Source organism: Eucalyptus grandis, chromosome 3 (assembly GCF_016545825.1).
Source record: "Eucalyptus grandis isolate ANBG69807.140 chromosome 3, ASM1654582v1, whole genome shotgun sequence".
NCBI classification, from domain to species: domain Eukaryota; kingdom Viridiplantae; phylum Streptophyta; class Magnoliopsida; order Myrtales; family Myrtaceae; genus Eucalyptus; species Eucalyptus grandis.
In genome coordinates, this window is record NC_052614.1 from 40,984,259 (window position 1) to 40,998,968 (window position 14,710).

At 38.2% G+C, this 14,710-nt stretch overlaps 1 protein-coding gene across 1 annotated transcript; it reads right to left on the minus strand.

Moving 5' to 3' along the window:
- Nucleotides 1–3,149: 3,149 nt before the first annotated feature.
- On the minus strand, nucleotides 3,150–6,900 carry LOC120291853 (receptor kinase-like protein Xa21). Its single transcript, XM_039309605.1, has 2 exons — nucleotides 3,918–6,900; nucleotides 3,150–3,749 (listed from the first exon to the last, which is right to left on the minus strand). Exons 1-2 carry the CDS (start codon nucleotides 6,898–6,900, stop codon nucleotides 3,406–3,408), a joined length of 3,327 nt encoding a protein of 1,108 aa, XP_039165539.1. The 3' UTR covers nucleotides 3,150–3,405.
- Nucleotides 6,901–14,710: the final 7,810 nt, after the last annotated feature.

A 14,710-nucleotide genomic window follows, 5' to 3' on the forward strand; every position in this document is an offset into this window, starting at 1 on the left:
GTGTTTGATGCCTTCTAAGCAAGCAAATGACAATGACTGAAAGTATAGCTGATATAGTTGGCACCATAATGTATAGTAACTAGAGCCGCTTATCCTTTGATGATTTCTTTCCATTTACTTTGCACGGTGGGGCTTGAAAATTGCATTTTACAAAGTGCTTCATTCCCAATGAATGAGAGAATCGACATATTTCCAAAGGGTCCACCAGTAGGAATCTCTCCCGATATCTTATTAAAGGACAAGTTCAATTTTTTCAGATATGTAAGTCCTTCTGAGGACTTGGGTATCATTTGTATGACTCTTTGTAGGAGAGGTTGAGGAAAACCTATCCTCTGAGGTTACTGATCAATTGCGGTGTCAATCCTTGAAATGAATTCCTTAACAAGTCAAGAGAAGGACGGGTCTTTAACTTCTTGATTAAACTCGGTATGGCGCCTTTAAGTCAATCCAAGAAAGATCAATGCTTTCTATAGCTGTCATTTTCCCCATCTGATCTGGTAGTCCTCCATAGAAAGAATTGTGATAGATTGATTAATATGAGTTCTTGAAGGCTTCACAGATTGACCATTTGTTTCCAATGCAATTCAGGATAGATACCAATATCCTATTTTGCTGGAGCAGCAACTCTCCAAAACCGGTCAAGTTGCATATCTCATTAGGGATCGGTCCCTCGATATGGTTGTTATCATGGTACGGCCTTTATAGGCTTTTTAGTCCCCCAATAGATGATGGGATGTTGCTGTTTATATCTTTATCGCTCAACTATAGAAAGTCAAGCTCATCAAGAAACCCATTTGGTTGGGAATGTGACCGACATTTGGGAGCGACTAGAATTCGTAGGGAACTTGAGAAGTTATTGATAGATTTCGGTATGGAACCACGAAGCCAGTTTTCTTCCGGAAACAAGGTCTGCAGGGACTGGTAATTAGATAAAGCAGAGATAAATCCGAGCTCTGAACCATAAGTCTCTCCTGTTAGCTGATAGACTGAACTGCGAAGTATATGAGGTTCTTTAAGCTGCCCCAAGCCATTTGACTAGAGCTCCCCCGGACGAATGTGGTAAGGTTTTGTGATAACTGGGAAGAGTCCGCATGTTGCTTCGACTATAAGAATTGTTTCACCATTTCAACTATTAGAAGGTAATTTTATAATCTTAACTCTGTCTTATAAATTTATATACAATGCATGATGTGCTGCTCTCATTTGATAAAGCTTTCGGTGGGATAAACATGGTTAAACATTGTTTTTAACTTTTACTTCTACTTGTAAATTTTGAGAGTTGACTTTTATTTAATGTTATTCACCTTAATGATTTTGAGTTACACATATTTATATTTGAAATCTATTTAGAGTCGTGTAAAATCTTTTGGTAAACTTTTGAAAGAAAATAGTTTTTAAATTCAGAAACACCGTTGTGAATACTTTCGATAAGTCCATCCAAGCATGTCCAAGCATATCTGAGTTTTGTTTGTAATATTTGTTATTACAATCAATGCTCCATACAAATGAAAATATTGAAATATATAGGATATTCACTTATATCATAAAAAAACGACGCTTTGTATAGTCATTAGAGATAAATTGTAACGGTATGTTCAGTGTAATGGACAATATTGTAATTTAAATATTATTACAAACTAATTGCACAAAGATCTCATTTAATTTGAATGAAAATTCCTTGTTTTCTTGGTTACGGAGGTGGAAACTCAGCTTCAAATACCCTGTAAGCCCCATAAACTATTTAGGAAAAAACACCTTAGATTTGTGCAATAGCCTTGGCACAGAGTAGTTTGCACACGTTAAATGGATAATAAGTGGTTATTGAATTGGGAATCCCTCAAGTGCACCAGTCACATATTCACCCTTAATATAGGTAGAGCACTACAATAGATAAAGCACTCCCTTCCGGGTGCCACTGCTAGTAGCACACGGCGACATGGTTGTTAAACTTGTGGTTCAGATTGTACGATCAATGACCTACGATCCCAAATCTACTAAAACGATCCCTATCACACGAAAAATGGATTAAAGATAAAACCCATTTTAGATTGCCCGTCAAGATCTTAAAATTGTATTCCTGCACGTTAAACCACAAAAGTAGCCCATACAAAAATTAAATTTGGGCCAAAATTAGCAATGCCCAGCCTAAAATATTTAATCCGAAACTCCAAATATCACTTAAGTGACAAATTTGTTGGTAGTAATAAAAATGATTTGTGTTTGATAATGAATTCGATGAGGAAGGTCGATGGGCTAGTTACAATCTCAACCAAGATGTCGAGATGACAGCTAACGATTTATTCTAGGTTTTCTTATAAGTATTTTTTTTTTTTTTTGTGCCTTTTATGTAATACTAATAAATTTTCTTTATTTGTTTTGTGTTGCGTTTTTTAACTTTTTGATACGAAAATGACATTATTGAACGATAATGTAATTTAAAATAGTGGTGGTAAAGTTTTCCAGTGGAGACCTATTTTTAATACCACTAAGGTCTTGTTCAATTTATTTATGAGTTACAATAAGGTGGGTGGTCTTGTAGATTAGGTAGTGATTATACTAAAAATAGGGACTTTAAAAAGTCTGTATGGCGATCCATAAGCCGAAACTATCGAGGCTCTGTTGAATGTCACAATGAAGAATTAGTTCTAAACATTCATTTCGACATTCTGACATCGAGACGGGTGTTATACCTTCCGAAGTCAGACATGAGTTGAGAATCTTGTTGGATCAAATGTCAACGCATGAAAATGTCGTAGCGATTTTAATTGTTTTTCTCCGATTCAGAGAGCTCAGAAGATCAGAAACTTTATAGCAGATGGCTATACGCAATGCCATGAATACGAAATGACCGTGTACAAACTAAGATGATACTATGCCCCTGTTCTACGTACTGCTCTTCTCCGATTCAGAAAGCTCAGAAGATCAGAAACTTTATAGCAGATGGCTATACGCAATGCCATGAAAACGAAATGACCGTGTAAAACTAATATGATACCCCCTATTCTACGTGCTGCGCTTCTCCGATTCAGAAAGCTCAGAAGATCATAAACTTTATAGCAGATGGCTATACACAATGCCATGAAAACGAAATGACCGTGTACAAACTAAGATGATACTATGCCCCTATTCTACGTACTGCTCTTCTCCGATTCAGAAAGCTCAGAAGATCAGAAACTTTATAGCAGATGGCTATACGCAATGCCATGAAAACGAAATGACCGTGTACAAACTAATATGATGCTATGCCCCTATTCTACGTACTGCTCTTCTCCGATTCAGAAAGCTCAGAAGATCAGAAACTTTATAGCAGATGGCTATACACAATGCCATGAAAACGAAATGACCGTGTACAAACTAAGATGATACTATGCCCCTCTACGTACTGCTCTCCACCTTATTTTCTTATCAAGGAAGTGACAACTTGATCTTGTTGAGCTTAACCATGATAGTTTTCATGTCCATTCTTTCCTCAGGCAAGTCCTTTGAACATTCTAGTCCTAACTCTAGGACTGATGAAATTATGCTCTCGAGTTCCGAAAGCGTCAGATCTTCATGTTTCGTGCTAATGAGTTTGCCATCCATGATGTCAAGCACTCTGTTTGGAATCGCTGCACCTACCCAGAGCCTCAAGCTCATATCCGCATTGAACATTTCATCGGTTGGCTTCTTTCTGGTTATCACTTCCAACAACAATATGCCGAAGCTATAAACATCTCCTTTTGTCGAGACTTTTCCTTCCAAACCGTACTCTACAAGGAACATTTTTTGTGAAAAAATAACATCAGAGATTGATCTTTTTTCTTTTTGGGCATAAACAATAAGATCGAGAGTCATATGAGTGTTAATATATCTCTATTATATTAGACAATTATACTAGCAATCAAAAGCCCAAATTAGCTAAAATTTGGCAAATGTACCTGGAGCAACGTATCCGATTGTGCCGAGAGTTTGGGTTTGTGTTTCAAGCTTGTTCTCAGCCAAAATCTTTGAGATTCCAAAGTCGCAGACTTGTGCGACTAGGTCCTCGTTTAGGAGAACATTGCTAGGCTTCAAATCGCAGTGCACAATGGGTTCCGGTTGGCCATGGTGGAGATAATCGAGTGACGTAGCGATGTCTACCATTATCTTCACTCGCTGATGGAGACCCAAGTTGTAGTTGTTGGAGTAAAGCCACTTCTCCAAGCTCCCATTGGGCATGTATTGCAGCACCAAAGCTCTCAGATCGGCATTCGTGCAGGTGCTGATCACCTTGACTAGATTCCGGTGTCGGATCTTGCGGAAAACCTCGCATTCTACATCGAAACTTTTTAGGGCGCCTTCAATGTGGAGATTCAGTACTTTGACTACGACATCCATCCCATTGGCTAGAGTTCCTTTGTATACAGAGCTAAAGCTTCCCTCTCTAAGCAAATTGCTTTCGCTAAAGTTGTTAGTAGCCGAGCAAAGCTCCCGATATGATATCATCGGGTGGTCAATTCCAGGCGGGTTCTCCACCAAAACTGAAGATTTTTTGCCAGTGTTCCCATGCTTTCTAAGCAAGCAAATGACAAAGACTAAAAGTACAGGTGATACAATTGGCGCCATAATGTATAGTAAATGGAGCTGCTTGTCCCTTGATGATTTCTTTCCATTCACTTTGCAACGTGGGACTTGAAAAATAGCATTTCCACAAAGTACTTCATTCCCAATGAATGAGAGAGCTGAGAAATTTCCAAAGGGCCCACCATTAGGAATTGCTCCTGATAGCTTGTTAAAGGACAAGTTCAAATTTTGCAGATATCTAAGTCCTTCCATGGACTTAGGTATTGTGCCAGATAACTCATTGTGGGAGAGATCAAGGAAGTCCAACCCTTTAAGGTTGCCGATTGATTGCGGTATCAATCCTTGAAATGAGTTCCTTGACAAGTTGAGAGAAGCAAGGCTCTCCAATTCTTGGATGGAACTCGGTATGGTGCCAGTAAGTTGATTCCAAGAAAGATCAATGCTGTTCATAGCTCTCATTTTTCCTATTTCAAGTGGTAGTCCTCCAGTGAAAGAATTGAGTGACAGATTGAGGAAGATAAGTTCTTGAAGGCTCCACAGACTAACCGGTATAACTGATGTCATGTTATTCGAACTTAGGAGAAAGTTTTGAAGATTGCTGAGGTTTCCAATGCAATTCGGGATCAATCCAGATATCCTATTTTGCCAGAGCACCAACTCTCCTAAATTTGTCAAGTAGCATATCTCATTGGGGATTGGTCCTTCGAGATGGTTGTTATCAAGATATAGCCTTTGCAAGCTTTCTAATCCTCCGACCGATGATGGGATGTTGCCAACTAGATCGTTATAGCTCAACGCTAGAAAAGTCAATCTCTTCAAGAAACCTATTTCCTTGGGAATGCGGCCTCTTATTTGAGAATCTGGAGCGAGTAGAGTTCGTAAGGAACTGGAGAAGTTTTTGATAGATTTTGGTATGGAGCCGTGAAGCGGGTTTTCTCCCAGATCCAAGGTTTGCAGCGATTGGCAATTTGATAAGGCAGATAGAAAACTGAGCTCTGAACAATGAGGCTCTCCTGTGAGCTGATTTGACGAAACCGCGAAGCTTATGAGGTTCTTCAAGTTGCCCAAACTCATGGGTATCGGTCCGCTAAGTTGATTGAAAGCAGCATGGAAAATAATTAGGCTCGTATAATTCGAAATATATTGTGGGATGTTTCCGCCAAGGCTATTTATTGATAGATGGAATATTTCCAAATTCGGAAGGCTTAGTTCGCTACTTGAGGGAAGGCTTCCGGAGAGTGAATTGTCCATCAAAGAAAGCACTTGTAGCGAAGAAATGTTAAAAATCTCTTTAGGCACTTCGCCCGTTAGCAGATTTTCCTCAAGGACCATTGAATTCAAATTGACCAACTTGCCAATCTCACTCGGAAGGTTACCTCCTATCTGGTTAGTAGGTAAGCTCAAGATGCGCAAGCTCGACATGTTGCCAATGGTTCGAGGAATCGCTCCAGTCAACTTGTTACCACCGAGAAAGAGTTTTTGCAGCTTTTGCAAGCTGTCTATGTCTCGAGGAATGCTTCCCTGAAAATGATTGCCTGCCAACGACAACGTGAGAAGCTCTTTGCATTGGGTTAGCGTCTCTGGTAGCAGGCCACTGAATTGGTTAAGAGGCAGTGCAAGTATCTGAATGTTACGCCAGCGGTAGCAAAGATCGGAGGGAAGACTTCCAGAGAGATAATTGATCATCAAATTGACACTCGTGAGCGATCTATTGAAAAGTGCTAATGGAATCGAACCTGTGAGAGTGGCGTTGACCAATGTAATGACCTGCAATGTGGATATATTGCTCAGGAAGCTTGGAATTTGACCCCGTAAGTCATTTGAGCTAAGGTCCAGTTGTTGCAACTTAGGGAAGGTGCTGAATTCTCTTGGTATGCTGCCTGTTAGCCTATTCATCGCAAGTGACATGACTTTGAGGTTTTGGCATCGGGCTAAGTGAGGAGGAATATTTCCTTCAAACTGGTTCACATCAAGTACAAGTTCCTTTAGACGGCGTAAACGACTGATTTCTATTAGAATCGCGCCATAGAAGTTGTTGTTGCGGAGATCAAGAGAAGCCAGGAAAGAAAGATTGCCTAGGTAGGGAGAGAGTCTTCCTTGGAGATCCATGTGCGAGAGGTCTAAAGCCGTAACTCTCTGCTTGCGGTTGTTGCAAACGACGCCAATCCATTCACAAAACTTTGCTTCAGTGGTCCAATTGCCACCTTTGATCGTGTTTGTTGGGTCGATTTCAATCGTTGATCTAAAGTGGAGGAGAGCCACTTGATCAGTGAAATTGCTGGAACAGGAGATGGGCTGAAACATCAATAGGGAAGCCAACATAACATCAAGAAATGCAATAAAGATGAACTTCTCCATAATGAACAGAGTATCTTTTGATTGCATCAATAGATAGTTTGCTAACTAGGACCTGCTCTTAGTATTTAATATCAAAGCAAACCAAATAATTGTCTCAATTTTTAAAAATGAAAACAATGGAAAGAAAGACTAACTATCAAATGATGCCCCTCGATCGTGTCTAATTCGGTAAATGGCTTGTTCTTTACGTCTACATGTTCACACTTACACAAGTTTCTAATGCTCCAAGGAATAAATGTGAAAGGTTTTGTGATTTCAAGTGGGCCTTTTGACTAATGCTCCAAGGAATAAATGTGAAAGGTTTTGTGATAACTGTCATGACCTCCCTGTAGGAGTGATGTTAAATATCTCCTCGGAAGTTGATTGACTGGAAGTTCTATTACTGGAATAGATAATAATACTAGTAGTCTGTCAACTTTTATTCATGTGTCATGTCATATTGAACTTTTAATCGATTCAATTAAATCACTTTTGATTTATGTGAAATGTCATCCGGTAACGTTCAATTGGTCTAATTAGATCCCCTACTATATTTAATGTGTTTATTGTCATCCTTTCATTAATTAATTTATATGAAATGCATCATGGACACCAATTTGATAAAACTGATGTTGATGGAGCAAATTACGTGGGTTTGGGGCGTGTCATGTTGACTATAAATTGCAAAACTATAATACCCGTTCCCTTAAATATGTGCACTATTCATTCTGACGACATTTTCTTTCCTCAAAAAACATTATCATCCAGTGGACTCTCCTCAACAGCCATCAAAAGGACAAGGTAATGGCTTCAAGGACCTCCGCGGGTCGCAGCTCGTCTGTTTAATATACAGTGAGGGTGGGCTCCACGGAAGTGTACTTTATTTTTACGTTCGATGCCCAAATGCCTCGCTCCCCCAATTCTCCCTGTATTTTTTATCTTTTCCTTGAGAGTGAGTACCCTCTTAAAATTTTACATCACGACAATCCCGAAATCCGGATTGAACCAAGATAAAGCTATTTAAGGACATTTTTAGGTCTAACCTATACAAAATGCACAGAAAACTTAGCTCTTTTCTTTAGGCATACTGAAAAATCCTCCTCCATTCTCAATTTGACATGACTTCGATTGAAAGCTTGAAGAAGAGTAAGACCACCTTAATTATATAAAGAAAAGGGTTTTGTCCTGGTTTGTAAGCTGTTCTAAAATACTAATAGAATTCCCGTGCATGTGCTGCACGGGTTCCAACTTCTTCTTCTTCTTTTTTAATGAAAAATTGCTTGAAAGTATTAAATCGAAACCCAGTGTTGATTTTGGTCCTCTCACTTTGAACTAATAATTTATGGTAACTTCGAATTTGATGTCTCAAGTGTAACATTCCAATGCATGACACTGATGAGTTATGAAGGCTTGCGTCATTTATATGAGATCCAAGAGGCTTAGCCGGGAGGCAACGTCAATTTTCTTTTTCTCCTCAAACTTGACATTTCAATGCCCAATAATCAAGACCTATTTTTCTTTTGACCTAGCTGGGTTAGCATTCTCGAATTTAATAGGTTGTTATAGCGGATTAACCCTTTCTTTAAGTATAATGCAGTTCTTTGGCATGCAATGTTGCTTTTAAAAATATGCCATAGTCATGTGTTAAGGGAAATTGTACCAAAAGTCTCATCTAATATATGAACTGGAATCGAGGAGTAAACCTTTCAATTGCTGCAATAAGTCCTATGAAAATGGAAAAGTATAACTGAGTGTTAAACCATTCCGTGGGTGTAAATTACACAGTGTAATCAAGTCATAAAGTTCTCAACCTATACTAACAAGTGAAATAAAAGGTTGCCGCATAGGCTTTGAGTGTTATTTGGGTTAGTTTCAACATTTCTCCATGGAAAAGACTTGATTTTACTTTTTGCAAAGTTGGTCACTTGATTGCGCTCGTCAAATAATTAGGACTCAAATGCATTCTATGCAAAAATCTAAGATTTCTAATGCACTTTTTTTGTTATGTTGGTATAGAGGGATTTCTTGTAGGTGGCGATTTATTTTTTAAGTACCGCACTTGAAATACCTTATGATTTCTGTACATATTGGTTCGAAAAAGGTGAGGGGATGATTTTACCAAATAAGTTAATTTTTAACTTGAATATAGGTCATTACGGTTGAATTTTAAATAAGCAAAGCAAATTTGCTTGAAAAGTGAAGACCCACATGGGACTCCTAAAACAGATTTCGAGGCTTATTTGTCTTTCAACTGAATCTTTCACGGAAATTACACGAGTCTATCTTTTCTTTTAAATATTGTAAAAGTAAGATTTGGGCAAAAAGAAAGCCATTAACCATCTTTTCTTTCTTTTGGAGTTTCTTTCTCAAGTAACTTTTTAATTTTTTTTTTTTTTTTTGCCACATAGAGTACTAAAGAAGAAAGTCATTGACAGTGGTTGAACCTCAATCATCTAGACCAATTCATATGAAATATTCAATCTTGAAATTTATTGCTCAATACATTAACATTTTAGATTTCACTAAATATCTTCATCTATCGAAAACCTTTATGTTATGGTACATAGGGATTTTGTTGGACAAACTAGTAACATTTATTGTCTGGCATGTGATGGGATTTGTCCATGCAAATTGGACAGGAGTTTTGAAAAGAAAGGTACTAATTGCCCCACTAATGACTTCAATTGGGAGCCAAGCTCATTCTTTTAGAAATGATGTCTTCTTTGCTACATGTGACACGGGCAAGTAACGTGCATCGTGGGAAGTAATTGAAATGATAGTTCAAACACTTAAAGAAAAAAAATGTCATGTACAAATGTATCGTGTGTGAAACCATTGAATGGAAATTACAAATAGTCAAAAAGTTAACTATTTTAGAAATTGATCAACTACCAAATGAGCAGTGACAAATATGAGTTGTGTAGTCAAAAAGTTAGATAGCAACCCATGGACAATGTATGTTCATTAAACAAGTCATCGCAATCACACATATGTACACACTTATAAGCAGCTGTTTTTCATCATGATCAACATTTCAAGTGACATGAAGCAAGTAAAGTGCAGTGGGAAGTAATTGAAACGACCGTTCGAACAGTTGAAGAAAATTTTAAAAAATGTCCTATACAGGTGTATTGCGTGTGAAATTGTTGAATTCAAATTACAAGTAGTCAAAAAGTTAATTGTTTAAAAATCAATCAACAACCAGATAAGTGGTGACAAATATGATCTGTGTAGTCAAAAAGTTACATAGCTATCCACAGGCTATGTAAGTTGGTCAAACAAGTCATCGCAATCAATAATTGTGTAATTTCACGTGTACATACACACTTATTAGTGGTTGTTTTTTCGTCGTGATCAACAATCCAATCAGATGAGCAAGTGGGCCAACACCTTCCAGCACTTGATATCAGCACAGTCCATTATTCATAATCAAGACATTCTCATTATCACAAGTGTTGGTGCTGTCCATGGTAAAACCATATGAAATGACTTGCGATAAATCATCTAGTGATCCTTCAAAGTATGTCAACCTCCAAAGACTTCTAGTCGAGGAAAGATTGACCATGCGAGGTCAAAGTCTTTTGAAATACTTATCATATTAGACTTGTTCTCCTCTTTGTCAATATCGTAATCAGTGATGAAAGATTGACTATGGTATCCTCCAGTCTATCATATGACACTTGTTCTCCTCTTGTCAATATATTCATTAGTTTTCATTGATTCATCGGTAGTTTTCATTTCGAACGGCTCTTGACAACAATATGGATAACGATCTAGCGTAACTATCAATCTACTCGAACTCGTTAGTTTGATTCGGATTAGTATATATTATTTCATGGAATTATGGAATTTCACGTGCACTCCAGCAAAGTAAGCTTAATTCACGGAAGAAAAGGATGCGTAAATTACACGAGTCTACCTTTCAAATTCTTCTTCCGTGATTGAGGGAAGTTGGAGAATACTTCAATCACGTCCCACGCATGTCTTCACTTTTAAAAAAAAGGGACAATATGAAGTGTCTCATGGGAAGTTGACTGATTGGAGGTTTCTATGGCTAGAATAGATAATGATATCAATAGTCTATCAACTTTTATCCATGCGTCATGTTATATTGGAACTTCCAATTGATTCAATTAAATTAATTTTGATAAATGTGAAATATCGCCCCCCAACTTTCAGTTGGTCTAATTAGATCCATAATATATTTAATATGTTTATTGTCATCCTTTCATTAATTAATTTAAATGAAATATGTCATGGATAACAATTTTATAAAGCTGATGTTTGATGGAGAAAAATATGTGGACTTTGTGCGTGTCATGGTGACTTTAAATTGTAAAACTATAATACCAGCTCCTTTAATATGAGCGCTATTCACTCCAACAATATTTTCTTTTCTCAACACGCATTATCATCCAGTGGATAATGGCTTTGAAATCTCTACTATTAAAATGCGCGGAAAACTTCATTATTTTCTTTTGAAGCATAGTGAAAAATCCTCCCTCACTCTCCATTTGACGTGATTTTGAATGAAAGCTTGAAGAAGAATAAGTGCACATTAATTTATATAAAGTAACGTTTTGTCCTGGTTTAATAGCTTTTCTTTAACACTAGTAAAATTCCTGTTGGCTGCACGGGTTCTAGCTTTTTGTCTTATTGAAAAATTGCCTTAAAGTACTAATTTTAAACCTAGTGTTGATTTTGGTCCTCTCACTTTGAACTAATAATTTGTGGAACTATTAATTCATCTAATGCTTTTCAATACTTGAACGTCTTGATTTTCCTTTATTTAATTTCTATTGAACTTGTCTCAGTACTATAATACAATAATTTGTAGTTTGACCTTGGATTATGCAGCTTTTTCATATATCAATAGGACACGTTTGTGCATGTTTGTTCATGTTTGATCGGAACGGGGGCAGCGAGGTGCTAACAGCAACAACGGCACGATGGGCTTCGTCGGATGAACAGTGAGCGTCCAGGATGAGTTGGTAACTTATATCAAGAAGTGAAATTAAGGGTTGCCGCATAGGCTTCGAGTGCTATTTGGGCAAGTTTTGGCATTCTCCATGGAAAAGACTTTATTTTACTTTTTGCAAAGGTGGATGACTTGATTGCGCTCATCAAATAATTAGGACTCAAATGCATTCCGTGCAAGGATTTAAGATTTTTGGTGCACTTTTGTTGTTATGCTAGTGTAGAGGGATTTCTTATAGGTGATGATTTGTTTTTAAAGTACTGCACTTGAAATTCCTTAAGATTTATGTACGGATTGGCTTGGAAAAGAGGAGGGGGGATGATTTGACCAAATAAGTTAATTTTTAACTTGAATTTAGGTCATTGCGGTTGAATTATAAATAAGTAAAGGGAATTTGCTCGAAAAGTGAAGACATACGTGGGACTCCGAAAACAGATTTTGAGGCTTATGTTGTCATTTAGCTGAATCTTTCTAGGAAATCACCCGAGTCTACCTTTCAAGTTCTTCTTTTCATTTAAATATTATAAGAGTAAGAATTTGGCAAGAAGAAAATCACAAACTGGGGACCAATAAAGAAGAAAGCCATCAACCATCTTTTAAGTTTTTTTCTTTTTGCCACACAGACTCATAAAGAAGAAAGTTATTGGCCATGGTTGAACCTCAATCATCCTAACCAATTCATACAAAAATGCATTAATACTTGAGATTTCACTAAATATCTTCAACTATCGAAAACCTTTATGTGATGGTACATGGGGATTTTGTTGGACATACTAGTGCATGTGATGGGATTTGTCCATGCAAAGTGTACAAGAGTTTTAAAATGAAAACTTGATAATTACCCCCATTGATGACTTTAATTGGGAGCCATGCTTGTTGTTTTAGAAAATGATGTCTTCTTTGATACGCATGACACGGGGCAAGTAATCTGCATCGTGGGAAGTAATTGAAACGATAGTTCTAGCACTTAAAGAAATTAAAAAAAAAAATAGGTGTATCGTGTGTGAATAGAAATTACAAGTTGTCAAAAAGCTAACTGTTTTAGAAATCAGGCTTCTCTCTCTCTCTCTCTGGGCCTTGACTGAAGTTGCGTAAAAGCAACATTGACGTTGATTTGAGGCTGCTGGCCTCCTTCAAGCCATGAATGACCTCGGCGGTCCCTTTCATATGGAGGTCGCGGGTCAAGGTCGTATGTGGCAACTGGCGATCTTCAATCAAGGTTGCAAGTTGCAGTAAAATCACGGATGACCTGGATTGAGGTCGTCCGTCGCGATCCGGGACCGCAGGTCAAGGTCACCAGACACTTTTGGGACCGAGAGAGAGAGGGCTCAATTGTTTACAGAGGGATGAGAGAGAACCGGGACCACAGATCAAGGTCACCAGACACTTTTGGGACCGAGAGAGAGAGGGCTCAGTTATTTACAGAGGGATGAGAGAGAACCAAGCGTGAACGTAGGGGCAGGGGGTCTATGGTATTAGTGAGGAAGGGCGTGAACGTAGGGGCAGGGGGTCGATGGTAGTAGTGAGGAGGGGCGTCAACGGTGCCAGACGTCGGTGGGTGGTGCAAAGTGAGGGGTTTGTGCATGATGGAAGCTAGCACTTGGAGGCTTGGAATTTCTAGGGGTAATTTGATCTTTGTTGTGATTAGATTTTGTCTTAGGATGGAAAGCAATATTTTGAGAAATATGGAAATAGAGTTAAAGGTGCGAAAAGTGTTGAGTCTTTTGCTTAAACATAAATATGCGTTAGTGATGGTGGTTATCCACTACCAACATGACACATGGCATATGATGATTGTTCTGCTCATCAGGGTATTTCAGGGTACTTTTATAGCTAATTGTAATACAATACGCCTGCCTAGTCATAAAAAAATGAGAAAATTACTTGATATTTTTATTAAAAGAATCAACAATCAAGATTTTCTACTGAGAATTGATAATCGATATCTCGAAGTTTCATATTTTTTAGTAAATTACATTGAGAGAAACTTTTCACGCCTCCAATTATCTTTGGTGAATTGGTCAGCATACTATGTCCGGTTACAGTTTTCTTTACTGCAAATTTCTGAGCTTTGTCCGTTATATATGTTAATACAGGCAATGCTCCATATAAATGAAAGTATTGAGATGTATAGGGTATTCAATATATCACAAAAAACAAAGAATTCATGTGATTTGTACTGACTATCTTTTTTTCTTTTTTTTTTAGTCGAAAGAAAACGTATATTAGATCAAAAGGAAGTACAAGCAAAGACCAAAGCGTCCGAAGAGATAATATCCTGGAAAATAAAGGGAGGGAAAAGAAGCCAGTTGCTAACTGGGCCTTGATCCCAGTGGGCTTTAGCAGCCCAGTCGGCTGCTAGGTTAGCTTCTCGACGAACATGGTGGAGAGAGAGATTAGGGCATTAAGAAAACACGTCGCATAGAATCGCGAAAAGATGGCGCTCTGTGCATGGCAGCCGCTACTTCTGCTGAACCATTTCCACCAACAACAAACAGTCAGACTCGATCACTATGTGTTGAAGATGAAGCCCCTGCTGAATCAGACGTTGAAGAGCCGATATGAGAGCATAGACTTCAGCTTGGAAGGCCGATCGGGCAGAAACAGTTCGGGTAATCACATCGGTAAGAACTCCTTTGCTATCTTTGTAGATACACGCAATGGATCCAGTCTCCGACCCCATTCGAAAAGCCCCATCAACATTACATTTAAGGCATCCCTTTTCAAGCGGTATCCATCTCCGATCTGAACTGACCAAGTTCTTGTTAATCCTATGTATAGATGGGTGTAAAAGCTTTATGATTCGGCTTTGGGCAAGGGCGTTGTCCACGGCTCGGAGTGGATCCAGTTGGT